Source organism: Dipodomys spectabilis, unplaced genomic scaffold (genome assembly GCF_019054845.1).
Source record: "Dipodomys spectabilis isolate Male_0828 unplaced genomic scaffold, ASM1905484v1 ptg000085l, whole genome shotgun sequence".
Classification (NCBI taxonomy): domain Eukaryota; kingdom Metazoa; phylum Chordata; class Mammalia; order Rodentia; family Heteromyidae; genus Dipodomys; species Dipodomys spectabilis.
The window spans coordinates 8,424,014-8,438,921 of NW_024870762.1; the positions used below are offsets into that span (position 1 = coordinate 8,424,014).

At 37.3% G+C, this 14,908-nt stretch overlaps 2 protein-coding genes across 2 annotated transcripts; both read right to left on the reverse strand.

Moving 5' to 3' along the window:
- Positions 1-1,641: 1,641 nt before the first annotated feature.
- LOC122111254 (vomeronasal type-1 receptor 4-like) lies at positions 1,642-2,556 on the reverse strand. Its single transcript, XM_042683973.1, has one exon. It carries the CDS (start codon positions 2,554-2,556, stop codon positions 1,642-1,644), a length of 915 nt encoding a protein of 304 aa, XP_042539907.1.
- A 9,963-nt stretch (positions 2,557-12,519) lies between these two features.
- LOC122111255 (putative vomeronasal receptor-like protein 4) lies at positions 12,520-13,419 on the reverse strand. The gene has a single exon (XM_042683974.1). It carries the CDS (start codon positions 13,417-13,419, stop codon positions 12,520-12,522), a length of 900 nt encoding a protein of 299 aa, XP_042539908.1.
- Positions 13,420-14,908: the final 1,489 nt, after the last annotated feature.

The window sequence follows — 14,908 nt, forward strand, 5'->3', positions numbered from 1 at the left end:
TAAGTAGAGCAGTGTAAACCTAATGTTTCTAGGGACAATGAGATGTAATATAGCATAGGATACAAACAAAGGCATCTCTGTCAGCACAAAGGTTTTGTACTCTAAGCTTAATCAGTAAGTAAACATATTAATTTTATCAGTACTAGTGTTTAAATTCAGGGCCTAATGTTTGTTCTACTGTCACTCTACCACTTGAGCCACACTCCCTATCCTGCTGTGTGCTAATTATTTTGGAGATTGAAGTCTAGCGAACTCTTCTGTCTAGGTAGGGTTCAAACTGTGATCTGATAGATCTCAGCTTCCTGAGTAGTCGTTAAGCATCTTTATACTTTTAAATTTTTTACTGTAAAGGTGATATACAGAGGGATTACAGTTACATAAATCAGGTAATGAATACATTTTAAAAACAGTGTCATTTTTCCCTTGTTTTCTCCAAATTTTCCTTAGCTATCTGATGACAAAACTTTGTATTCCACTCATATTGAATGTTTCTAATTGAAAAATTAAGGACTGCATATCTCATGAACATTTATGTAGAATCAGATCAATCTAGAGGTCTTTGAGAATAAAGACACTGATAGCATAGTAGAACATGCTTAGATCCCTAAGAAACAACGATGTCTAGAAATACTCCATAAGTTGTTGTAAAATATGACTTATTCAGTACTTTTGAAAGAGATGAATTCACACTCTTGACAACGATGGGAAATATGGAAAGGTATAAACTGAAATTCCAACCTCTATGCAATCATTTTTAAATAATTTCCATAATTTATTTACTAATTATTAGTTTCTTACATTTATTCAGAGATTTTTCTTCATGTAAATGACATCATACAATATTTCTCTTCATGGTAAAGCCCAGTACTCTGGCATTGCTTTTTGACTGATTAAACTTACACAAATCAGTTCCTTCCTTCTTTCTTTCTTTCTTTTTTTCAACTTTTCTTTTTATATTTCTATTTTATTTTATGCGAGTCGTAGGGCCTGAACTCTAGGCCTTGGAGCTGTTCCTCAGCTCTTCAGCTCAAGACTAGCATTCTACTACTTGAGCCACAGCATGACTTCCAGCTTTTTCTGCTGCTTCATGAGTGCAAGGCAAGAATTCTACCACTGAGCCACCATCCCAGCTCCCACAAGTAACTACTTAAGAGCAGATTTTTACCTCATCATTGTGTTTTACTGCATTCATTCTATGAATAAATGCTTATGGATATTTTAACATAACCAAAAACTCCTCTTCTGCTAGTATTTAAATTGTGTTTATGAAATAATGAGCCATATGTAGGATCAACATTTAGAAACTGGATTCTTGCTACAAAGTATAGATACACAGGAATATTTTAGAAAATTTGCAAAATTGTTTCCTGGCTGCCTACTACATAGTTAATGCTAATGAAAAACCCAGACTCAGAAATATTAGAATTAAAGCTAACAGGGCAGAGTAGAGAAAGAGATTTCTATGTCATTCTGTTTTTCTATGATCTCTCTGTCAACTCAGGGCTACAGATAACAAGAGTCGGTGTCTGGCAATAAAAATTTATATATTAACCTATTTGAAATGACTTTTATTTATAACCAGCAAAACAGAAATAAGAACTCTTTAAAACTTACTATAAAGTCATTGAAATAGACATTTTCTTAATGCCTTTGTCTCCTCCAAGGCTTGCAACTATCCAGATTTCCCTCTCTGTGAATCAGCACAAAGGGACTGAGAAATGCATAACTGATGGTCAAAAATTCTTGGACATTTAACATCATAGAATTATCCTGTATGAAAGAATTTGAAAAGAAAGAAAAAAGTAAATATATCCAATTGAAGAAAAGAAAACAGAACATCAGAAGGAGAACACTCTTAGCAGCTTTCATTTCAGGAAGACTTTTATGAAGGTGAGTGCTCTGAAGGTAGAGAACACGCTGATGATGCTTGTAGAGAAGAAATACCATGTAGCCACTGGCCCCACCCATGACACCCTGAAACATGGCACTGTGCATGGCCATTAGAATAAGTATCCATTTTATTTCCTGACTTTCTGGTTGAAAAGAACAATAATCGTTAGTTTTAGCAGCTTCTGACATGTTTTTCCTGCTACTTGTGATGTAATGAAGCAAGTTGATGCTACTAGAGGAACTGAGGATCCAAAAGAAGAGAAACAGGGGAAGAATTTTCCTTGGAGTCTTTGGCTTGAATCTCCAGCACACAGAGCCTCTGGGACTGATGGTGATGGCCTGGACCACAGTGAGGAGACTGCTGGTGCAGATAGAAAAGTCCCGGGCCATCCTCTCCAGATAAACAACTATCTTACAGCCTATATCATCCAGGAAGTTTCTTAAACCAAAAGCTGTTATTGCTCTTGGAAATCCTTTGGAAAGAAGTATTATTGTATTTGCAAAAGCCAAGTGGATGAGAATAAGATGTACAGATTTCTTCTGAGCACCTCTCCAAAAACTACATACAAAATTCACAAAAACAATGATGTTCCCTAAAATGCCAAGTGTGGTTACAAAGAGGAAGATGGTGCCCTTGACAAGATTCGAAACACTTTCTTGTGTCATGTCAGAAAAACTGGGATCCACCAAATGCCCTTGTGAAGAAAAAGCATCAGTAATGGTGATAATTATCTGCAAAAATAGCTCCTGTTTTCAGCAATTTTCTCGAGTATAGGGACATTCATTTTATAAGAATGAGCAGAGTTTTTGACCACAAAATCCTCCTTTGTGTGGCAATCCTTTTGAATTCTTTGATTATTGTGAAATGCCATTTGGAATAATAACACGCTGTTGTCACTGTATTTTATTTTGGTGCCATGCATCTTGTATGTATGTTTATCTGATTTGGGAAAGGGAAGGGGAATAACAAAATGAGACAAAAGACAGAGAGTGAACCAATGACATAGCAGTACTCACAAAACACTTCGTTGGAAATCAACCCCTTGGTAGGGGGAGGGGAGTGGAGGCACAGGAAAGTGGGAGAACATGAGGGAGGAGGAAACAATGTTTGGCAAGAAATGTACTCATCACCTTACTTTGTAACTGTAACCCCTCAGTACATAACCCTTGCAATAAAATAAAATTGAAACAACAACAACAACAAAAGAAATAGGCATTAAAAATTTTTTGAATACTCAGTCTTTCACTCTGGCCTGGCTTTTTCACTCAAGACTAACACTCTACCACATGAGCAGCACATCTACTTTTGGTTGGTGGTGGTGGTGGTGGTGGACTAGAACGCAGGGCCTGCATGCTGTCCCTGAGCTGGGTGCTCAAGGTTATAGCTCTATCACTTTCACTTTGAGCCAGCCACAGCTCAACTTCCTTTTTTTGGTGGTCAATTGGACATAAGATTCTCATAGACTTCCTACGTGGGCTGGCTTTCTACCATGAAATCTTAGTCTCCTGTGTAGCTCAGGTTACAGGCTTCAGCCACAAGGACCTGGCCATACGTCTGAGATTTTGCTGGTTAACTGGAGATAATAGTATTACTCCAGGCTGCCTTTGAGCTGCAATTCTCAGCTCTCAGCCTCCTGAGTAGTTAGGATTATAGGCATGATCCACCAATGCACAGCAGTCCACCTGTTTGGTTTTGTTCATAGTTTCATACTAGTAAAACCACCTGACTAGTGCCATTCCTTATCTGTCCCACCTACCTTCATTATCAACATGGCTGAATAAAACTCAAAATCCAACAAGTAGAGTTTTTGTGATTTTATGTTTGTTTGCCAGTGAACAGTATCAGTATGTTATAATAATATTTTTTGTGTGATAGTAATGTAGCCTACTCTATGCACTTTCAAGTTATAGGTTCTTAGATGTACTATAGGGAATTTAAATAATTTTAAAGTTCTCAATGCCAGGCATTCTGAGCATTCATAGTTTTTCCAACACAACGTGCCTGAAAGTTTTAAGTCCATAGATACAAACAGTTTACTGAACTGTTTGTCCTTTTTATCAGTCCAAGTTGATTTCCAGATCACAGGCCTGCATAAAGTTTTAGTTTCCCTTTCTAAAAAGTCAGATCTAACATCTCATTTAAGAATATTCAACAAAGCACATACAATTTCTCTAGAATAAATGAAAACAGGATTTGCATATTTTATATAGAATTATAAGCCTTTCCCTCTTCCTTCTTACTAAACATTAGAGAATTGCTTTAGACAGCTGTCTTTAAGGTCTCTGTCAGGATGAACTATGTGAGTATCAAATTGTGTCAGACATTTCAATGATTCTACAAATATCAATTATTGCCTTCCAATTATTATTTTCTCTTCTCACAAATGGGGATATTCATGCCTGGGTTTAGGCATTAAGAAACACAATCCTAAATGTCTAGCATATAGTGAATTATGTTATGATCTTCAAAATTTTGCACAGTCATTTTGTGTAACAAAACTGGATCACAAAATTAATAAACACACACTCAGACATTGAGTTTGTTTCAAATGACTGGAGTCTATTCCTCAATTGCCTGATGGACTGATCTAACCTTTTTTTTTTTTGGTTGTTTCGTTTTGTTTTTTCTTTTTACTGTAACATTTTTGGTGTTTCCATTGTTTTTCTAGCCCTTCCTCAAGTTCCCAAAATTCTCAGATGCTAAATAATATTTGGAATCACCTTCTCAGACACTTAGTAAGTCCCCTCTCATTCTGACAGAATGAAATGAAGAATGCCAAAAGAAAGAAGCGAGAAGTGTATTGTCACAGATTGGTTTTGAAATAATGCAGGAAATTATTTCAGCTAGGGGCATAATATCTCATCTAGACCTAATAAGCACAGCATAGGCCATTAAGTGCATCCATCTTAGGCCCAATCTTTTCAATTAAAATATGAGATCAGTATCCCTAATATCATAACTAGGATCAATTTAAGCTGAGTTTTCTCAAATTATAATTACAAGCAGCCTGTCTGAAACATAATAATTATCTAAAGAATACCTATAATATAAAATTATATTTTAAGACTAGCGCCACTAAAATATAAGCATGTAATTTAGTTGACAACACTGTGTGATATAATGTTGTGTTTAAGTGTCGAGAGATTTTAAGAATGGATGCAGAAAGAGTATCTTCAAAATCAAATGTAATACACTAATGACAGAATTATTTTGAAAGAACAAAGGATAACCCATTGGAAACATAGCAATACATTAAACATTAGGCAAAGAAATGTTGTGAAAGCTAATTATGAATAGTCAGTTATCATGTCAGTAAAAATAGAAGCTAAAGGGCTGGGAAGGTGGCTTAGTGGTAGAGCACTTGCCTTGCATGCCTGAGGCCCTGGGTTCAATTCCTCAGCACCACATAAGCAAAAAGAAAGAAGCCAGAAGTGGTGCTGTGGCTCAAGTGGTAGAGTGCTAGCCTTGAGCTGAAGAGCTGAGGGACAGCGCCCAGGCCCAGAGTTCAGGGTTCAAGCGTCACGACCAGACCCCCCCCCCCAAAAATAGAAGCTAAAAATGAGAGGTTTTTTCTAGAAATCTTAATCTTAAATGGTTCTCTTTTAATTGCTAGAAGAAAACAACATGAGACCTTGTACAAAGACCTATCATTAAGGTGCCTAATGAGAGAAGGTCCTGAGTAGTGGAACAAAAAATCTTATGCATTTGTCAAATGATATCTTCTCTAAATGATATCCAGCATTACTTTGAACCCAGGTGCATTCCTTTAGATATGAAGAGAGTAAAGATCTAAAGGCTCAGAGATCCACTTCCTCAACTCCTTGCTTAATTAAAGAAAGATGAACATCCATGCCTCTGACAGAATTAAAGTGTATATGTGAGTGAATCAAAGAAGCAAGTCAAATCTCTTGTAGCTGTAGTGCAAAAAGCTCTGGGTTAGTCCCCTCCTCAAATTATATTTTAATCTCTTAGGATTTGTGGAGTTCTTGGCTACTTTAAACTATCACCAGGATTTCAATTGCTGTTGCCTGGTCAGGGACAAGGAAACTGTCTGGAAAAAATCTTTTTCCCACTCCACAAACTCATCATTATTTTGACTCAGAAGTGAAACTAGAGGCTTAAAAAAATTAGAACCTTGAAAATTTTTTATATCTTTCTGATTTTTTGAAGTGGGTATCCAGACAACTTTATACAAAACTCATCCTGGAGTAGAAACTTGTTATTTAATCCTGAACAAAAAAAAGAGAATTAACTAAATATTTCTAGGGTGTTTTTCTTAGACATGGTCCTTCTTGTTCCTAGTCTCAGGGACATCCCATTGTAAGGGTAAAATAATGAGTGAAGGTTATCCTAAGGTTCAAGACTCTGTTAGCTACTCCAGGGCTTATCTAAAGACAGCTTAATATTAATGTGTCTGAGAAATACTACAGGGCCTATGTGATAACAAAATTTTCAAGTCTACTCACCTAAGTAGCTGTGATGCAGACAAGCTTTGGGGTAGTCCTGGCAAGCTGAATCTTTCCAGTTCCTATTTATATACCTCTATGGTTTGTGGAGATCTGGGCTGAGTGAGACTTCATTTGTCACAGAGGTCCTCCTGTTGAACAGAAGGATGCCTCTGAAGAATCTCAATCCCTGAAGTACAGCTTTTCTTCTCCCTCCACAATTACTACTTTTGATTGGCTCAGAAGTTATCTGAGGCTAATTGAAGACTTAATTATGTTTATATAAGGATGTGGAGGTGTGTTGTTAGGCTATTTATTTAAGATTACTCTAATTTCCCATGTAGGCATTCATAGTTATAAACCTTTCCTTTTATTCATTCTTTTCCTGTGTCCCAAGGGTACTGTTATTACTTTCCTTTGATCTTTGCCATTTCTTGATTTTTCACCTCCTATTTCTTGGTGACCCACTCATCATTCAAAGGTAAATTGTTCAGTCCCTGTGTCCTTGTTTATTGTCTATGATTCGCTTGCTCTACTAGAACATGGGACATTTTTTATATTTTAAAACATATTTGATCCTTTCTTTCTGTAAACTTAAAAATCTTCCTACCCTCCCCAAGGGGACAGTAAGCATTAAACAAGTACCCAGATAGTGGGGAAAGGATAGAAACATACATTTTTGGAGATTTAGAGGCTTGGCATATAACCTGACAACAATTTCTGGATCCTAATTATTACTGTGAAGTATTTGGTGGAGTATGGTAACTCAGTATTGTCTGAAGTCCAGTCCAGATGATTATTTCTTCTTCTCCACATCATTCTTGTGCCAGTCCAAACTCAGGGTCTGAATGCTGTCACTAAGCATTTTTTTCCTTCTTTTCTCAAGGCTAGCACTGTACTATTTCAACCACAACTCTACTTTGCAGGTTTTGGTTACTTGGAGATAAGAGTCTCACAGGCTAGGACTGGGCTTCAAACTGTGATCCTCAGATTGCAGCCTTCTAAGCAGTTAGGATCACAGATGGGAGTCACTGGTGTGTGGCTCCTAATGTAACTCTTTGATGTCATTCTTAATTACATTTCTAGTACTACATTCTTTTTTTGGGGGGGGGGGAGGGAGCTTATGGGGCCTGACCTCTGGGCCTGGGCGCTGTCCCTCAGCTCTTCAGCTCAAGGCTAGCGCACTTCCACTTGAGCCACAGCGCCACTTCCGGCTTTTTTTTTCTGCTTATGTGGTGCTGCGGAATCGAACCCAGGGCCTCAAGTATACATGGCAAGCGCTCTACCACTGAGCCACCCTCCCAGTCCTAGTATTACATTTCTATGGATTGATTACCACTGACTTGTTTAAGGACCTCTCTATGTAGATAACTGTAGAACTAATATAAATAACAACAGTTATATAAGAAGATATAGTAACATTAATAACATCAAGTTTGTGCAATGCCAGGCACTTGTGGCTCATGCCTTTAATCCTAGCTACTGAGGAGGCAGAGATCTGAGGATCATGGTTCAAAGTCAGCCCAGACAAGGGAAGTCTGTGAGACTCTTATCTCCAATAAACCACTAGAAAACTGGAAGTGGTGCTGTGGCTCAAGAAGCAGAGCGCTCCCTTGAGCTGAAGAGCTGAGGGACAGCCCTTATGTCCAGAGTTCAAGCACTGACAAAAAAAACAATGTGCAACCATGGCATGACCGAAACCAGAAAGAATAGGCATTTATTACTATTACTAAAGAAGTAAAATATCCAAGTATACAAAGTCATGTGGCAGCTACTGATGAGACATTCTTAATAATAGCATAGAGAAGGTTAAAATATAGCTCAGTAGTAGAATACGTGGGTAGTAGGCATAAGGCCATGGTCTAATCATCAGCAAGCTCCTCTCTCCCACAGATTTCATATATAAAATTGAGAAGTGAAGAGAAGTACTTTTACTATTTAATAATAGGGTAAAGCTATCTTTCCATATAGATTCTAATATTTTATATTATGAACATATGAAATCAGTAAAGGGAAATCATAGACTGATTTAAAGACTTGGTCAAGGGCTGGGAAGGTGGCTGATTGGTAGAGCGTTGCCTTGCATACATAAGGCCCTGGGTTCGATCCCTAGCACCACATAAGCAGAAAAAAAAAAAGCCGGCAGTAGTGCTGTGACTCAAGTGGTAGAGTGCTAGCCTTGAGCTGAAGAGCTGAGGGACAGGGCCCAGTCCAGAGTTCAGGCCCCACACCTGGACCAAAAAAAAAAAAAAAAAAAGACTTGGTCAAGAGCTAAAACCATAGTTCTATATTTTAACAGAATAGGAGTTTTGATTCTAATATAAGAAAAATAAAAACAAAATGCTTCACTTAAACTAATGAAGAACTCAAGTATTAGCTGGGCACTGGTGGCTTATACCTGTAATCTTTGCTACTAAGGAGGCTAAGATCTGGGGATTGCAGTTCAAAGCCAGCCCACACAAGAAAGTCCATGAGACTCTTATCTCCAATTAACCACCAGAAAACCGGAAGTGGTGTTGTAGCTTCAAGTGGTAGAGTACTAACCTTACATGAAAAAGCTCAGAGACAGTGCTGAAACCCTGAGTTCAGGCCCCATGATCTACCAAAACAAAAGAAAGGAACCCAAATATTTGTGACTATGTAAAGACACAGACTTACCAGCATTAGGCAATATAAAACCATTAACAAGTGATGTTGTGAAATAAGCTTCAAGCAGTATTGAACATTATTTTCCACATATTTTTATACAAATACATTTAAATATAAAACAAATAAGAAAATATGCAACAAAATTAAATCTAACTTACGCTGACGCAGCCTGATTTCTTTCAGAAGGCACAAATTCTACTCTCTTCCTTTCATAATACTTAAGTGTATAATAATACAGTAAGCAGATCATTAAACTTTATGAAATTTTATTTTATCCTATTCGTAAATAGTTATTTTGATTTGTGTATTTAATTAACTGTAAGTAAGTCTTGAGCTACCAGCGCTTATCAGCTCCATTGGAATTTGCCCAGTCTTTCATATGATCAAGAAAATTCTTACACATGGATGGATATTTTTAATACCTTCAAAATGTGAAAAAAACAAAACGAATATTTCACTGGATGTTAATGTATTTTGTTTTTATATAAGTCTTTTTAATTCGCTTAAAAAAAAAACAACAATACTGGATCCATGCATAGTGGCTGTAAGTTTCTTGGGTGGTTGAGCCAGGAGAGTCATCACTTTGAGGCCATTCTGGGGAAGGTAGCAGCAAGATCCTGTCTCACAACTTTGAAAATCAACTTGACAATTAAAAAAAAAAAAAAAAAAAAGATGATGCCTGGTGTCTGCCTCTCACACCTGGAATCCTAGCTACTCAGGAGGCTGAGATCTGAGGATTATGGTTCAAAGCCAGCCTGGACAGGAAAGTCCATGAGACTTATCTCCAATAAACCACTCAGAAACCCAGAAATGGTGCTGTGGTTCAAATGGTAGACTGCTCACCTTGAGATGAAGAGCATAGGGACAGTACCCAAGCCCAGAGTTCAAGCCCCACAACTGACAAAAAAAAAAAAAAAAGATGATGCTAAGTGAAATGAACTCGAAGACATGGACACAAGAGGTTTCCCTAGGTGCTTGTTTTTAATGTACTATGTGTTCTCTTGTTTCTTTTGTGTGTTCTTCCCCCCTATGGCTTATACCTTGTTTCTCTCTCTCTCTCTCTCTCTCTCTCTCTCTCTCTCTCTCTCTCTCTCTCTCTCTCTTTCTCTCTCTTTCTGTTTCTCTCTCACTCTCTCTCTCTCTAACTCTCTCCTATCTTTGCTGTTCTCAGGGCCTGAGCTCTGTTCCTGAGCCTCTCTGTGCTCAAGGCTAGAGCTCTACCACTTGAGCCACAGCACCACTTCTGCTCTCTGGCATTTTCGTGGCGATCTAAAGTAGTCTAAAATGTCTTCTGGATAAACATATTAAAATCTGAAGAATCTCACTCAAGTTTTCATAAAATTTACAATAGTATAACCGAGCTACTTGCTTAAATACTTACCCATTCAATTTACCTTGAATCTCAGCCTGGCTGAGTTGGATCCCAAATTATTCCAACCAACATTTCTCCATATGTTTTTTCAAAGTCTAATTTGATAATATACCCATCAAATATTTTCAAAAACCTTGCCTTATGCTTCATCTGTCTCTGCATTCCTCACAATACACAAACACATGTAACAAAATTTCTATTGTTTTCATATCTAACATCTCACAAATTGAGTCATATTTTAATTTATACAGTGTCTTATAAACGGGAATCATATGAGAACTCCTAGTGAGAATTTACCAGTTTATGAGTTACAGTAACCTGAATATACTTAGTTAATTTCATTTAAGTATTATGTGTGTGTGCCTACACATACACACACACACACACACACACACACACACACACACACACACACACATCCTTTGGATCCATTTTAATTTTTATTAGTATATATTAATTGTACAAAGGAAAGAATTTATTTATATTTCCTTAATTGCATAAAAAGTACTAGGATTATATTCACCTCCATCTTTTCTCTTTTCCAATTCCATCTCCATAGTCACCCCTTTTACTTTCAAAAGCTTGATCTTCCATTAAGATTTGCTTCCATAGCTCCAATAAATGAGAGAAACATGTAACCTGTCTTGGAAGTACTCATTTATTTCAGTAAATATGATTGTCACCAGTTCCATCTAGTTTCCTTCTTTTTTGTAGGCAAGTAAAATTCCATTGTGTACACATACTACACTTTCTTCATTCATTCATCTGTTAATGGACAACTACACAGGTTCCATTGTTCAGTTATTGTGAGTTGTGACATGGTATACATGGGTGTGAAAATACCTCCACAGTAAAATGGCTTGAATATTCACTGAAATGATGGGCTAGTTCATATAGATTTTTGTCTTGAATTTATTGAGAAATTTTCATACTGATGTTGGGTTTTTTTTCTATATTAAGGACTAAATTTAGTCAAGAGAAGATGTAGTACAATCCCAGCGTGTACCAGGATCCCTCAACCATTGTAACTCAAGTAAAAACTCAGATGTACTTGGTAGTCCATGAAAAGACTGTGATCAGGAATGGAAGATTGGTGCTCCAGAGTTACAACTTTTTAACTCATGGCATTAATATAGCACTAGTTATTAAGTTGAGCCTAATTGGTAGCTTCTTTCTGAAACCTGAGATTGCTTCTGTTAAAGGAAGACATATCTCTTTGTGCTATCCTATATATTTGATGCTTATACTTCATGGTTTTTACTAGGTTTGTAACTGGTTCGCTATTTTGTTCTTGTCAGTTTCCTTAGTACTTCTAGAACCACCAATGCCATGCAAGGGCCAGGTGAATCCCTTGTTGTGTAGAGAGTTAGAGTCTCTTACAGATCAGCATCAGTTTGTCCTAAAAGTAGAACTCAGAAAAGGAATATTACCTGAACAGCTTCTTCATAATTTGCTCTTAAGGTCATTGTTCTTTTGGAGCCATAGTATATATACTTAGTATGTATCCCAAGTCAAAAACTTGTGTGAGCTATAAGCTTGTGTGAGGGTTCACAAAGGTGGAAAATAGTTGGGGGTTTCTGTTTGGTGAAGAACTTAAGCTCAGGAAATATGGCAATAGCTGAGAGCTGGTGGCTCATACCTGTAATTCTAGCTACTCAGGAGACTGAGGTCTGAGGATCATGGTTCAAAGCCAGCCTGGGCAGGAAGGTCTGGGAGCCTCTTATCTCCAATTATCTACTCAGAAGCAGCCAGAAGTAGCAGTGTGGTTCCAGTGTAGGTAGAGCACTAGTCTTGGGCAAAACAGGCTCAGGCATTATACTCAGGGCCTGAGTTCACCCTTCGGGACCAGCAACAACAACAACAAGAAATTATGGTAACAGACTTAATTTCTAGTTTTTTCCCCATGAAACCAAGAAACTGAGAGCTAAATCATAGGGATGATTGAAATGGGAGACTGGTAAGAATCTTTCTTGCTAAATTCTTGGAACAAATGAATCCATTTTAGATTGCTTAGGATAAGATTTCTTAAAAATGAAAATAAACCTATTAAAATGTGTCTAAATGAATGTTAATGTTCTGAAATATTAAAACAGCAGGTCAAACCAATTCCTCATTTTTATACTTTTGGTTATGGAGGAATGGATATATAATTTCTGTATTTCTCAGTGAGAACACCAGTATTTGGCAACACGAATATCTCTGATGACCAGAACAAAGGGGCTGAGACTAGCATAAGCAAGAACTAGAAATACTTTAATATTTATTATTATGGAGTTAAAAGTTATGCCAGAACCTACATAGAAGGAAAAAATGAAATCTGCCCAATAAAAGACAAGGAAACAAGCCATAAGAACAAGGGTACTTAGAGTAGCTCTGATTTCTGGGCTGGAATTGTTTGCAGACCTGGAGCTATGAAGATAAAGGACTCTCTTGTGATGGTTATACAGATAGAAAGCCATGTACCCACTGCTGCAGCCCATGAGACTCTGAAAGATCACATCCCGGAGAGCCATGAGGGAGAGGAAAAGCCATCTAACTAGTTGCATAGATGGTAGCATATGACAATACACAACATACATTCCAAGTCCAGATCCATTCGTGTTACTGACTGCTGTGATATAGTGGAGCAAGTTGGAGCTTATCAGAGAATTTAAAATCCAAAAGAGAAGGAGATAGGGGAGAACTTGCCATGCAGTGGTAGGTTTGAGCTTTCTCCACTGGGTGGTCCTGGAACTGATGGTGATGGCCTGGACCATGCTGAGGAAACAGGTGGTGCTGATGGAAAGCCCTCGAGCCACTCTTTCCAGATAAACTACAAGTTTACAACCCACATCACCTAGAAAATTTCTGACATAAAAAACAGTGGCTATCTCTCTTACCCCTGTGCTACAAATAATGATGACATTAGAAAAAGTCAAGTGGATGAGGATGAGGTCTATGGGTTTTTTGTCAGGACCTGTAAAAAAACTGTACACATGTCTCACACATACAAGGATGTTGCCCACAATTCCAGGTCCAGTAAGAGAAAGGAAGATTATCCTCTGAATGATGTTACTCCACATCCTCTCTGGACTTCATGCTCAGCACTGGGAAACACATTTTGAAAAACACAAATGAGTGAAAAGATGTATTTCAGGTGTCTTGATTTTTCTGTGCTTAGTGAAAAGAAGAGTTTCTGAAATATATGAATGTAAACACTTCTTTCCTAACAGCCTATGATATCATTGTTTGCTTTTTTTCATCCTTCTTTGCTGTGTCAATTTGGACATAAATTCATATGATTGCTACTACTTGCCTTTCCCAAACACCTTTCTTTATAGCCTTCATATCTAAAATTTATATAATAAATGTCTTTACTGACAAAACTAAACAAAGGCAATATCATTCACTGAATTCCTAATCCATTTCCTGAGCATTCTTGTAAAATTAATGCCTAATAAATAAGATATCTGGCTCTCGTGGGTTTTGTTGGTGCTCCACCCAGGTTAGTTTTACCATGCTATACATATTTATTCCTCAAAGAATTACTCACAAAGGATTGTAACTGGTCTAGAAAATTTTGTCTAATCAAATGAAGCAGCTTTCCTGGAGAAGTCATATGCCCTTTTCCTCAGCCCTATGGGAAGACTTAGTGGTACGGCCTCCTTAAAAATAAGGACTAAGAATGTTGTTTAATGTGAATTCCCAAACCTCTACGTGGGCTAGAGGTCATTGAAGCTGATTTTTCTCCTTATATACTTTGCTTTTATTCTTCATTTCTCCCTAGAGTGCTCTTCTAATAAAACACCAGAAAAATATTTAGATACATCCAGATACAGAGAGCTATCATTAAACTTGAGAAGTATGATGTTTGCGCTTCACTAGAAGGTTTCCCGTTAGCCACTCTAGATTCCACACTCTGGATTTCCTTCCCATCTCATAAATGAATGACTTTAAAAAAAAAAGAGATGGCTTCTCAGACCCAATGTTCTCATCTACACACTAGCTATGGTGCTTTGTACTACCCAGATATACTGTGTCCTATGGCCTTCAACCAAAGATACAACTTAACTGATTCTGTGTTTTAAACATTGTCAAATCAAGTGATTTTTCTCAATCAGAAAGCCCCTCCTCTGTAGTTCAGTTTCTCCTCATCACTCACACTGTAATTTATATAACAACTTCTTCTCTTTTTATTAGCAAAATGACATTTTAGAACAAATAATCTAAATCCTCACATGCCAAACGTCACCATATTTTTCTTCCACAGTTGGAAATTTCCTTCTCAACATAGTTACTTGTGAATTAATTTAAACTCCCACAAAACAAACATGACATTGACACTTAGAATATCAAAATGTCCACAAGTCAATCTTTAGCCCAACCATCACACTTCACAGCTAACTGCCCCATATTCATCACAAATGAGCCTAAAATTTGATCTCATACACTTTTCCCAAGCTTACCAAACTAGTTTCCTATGCATATGCTTCCATCCTAGCATCTAACTTATCTAACATAGCACCTGCTATTAAATACTAAACACACTTCCTACTAAAGTTTATCATTAAA

What these genes read in the sequence shown, in the direction of transcription:
- LOC122111254 (XM_042683973.1), bottom strand. Translation starts at nt 2,556, where the DNA reads ATGACACAAGAAAGTGTTTCGAATCTTGTCAAGGGCACCATCTTCCTC.
- LOC122111255 (XM_042683974.1), bottom strand. Translation starts at nt 13,419, where the DNA reads ATGTGGAGTAACATCATTCAGAGGATAATCTTCCTTTCTCTTACTGGA.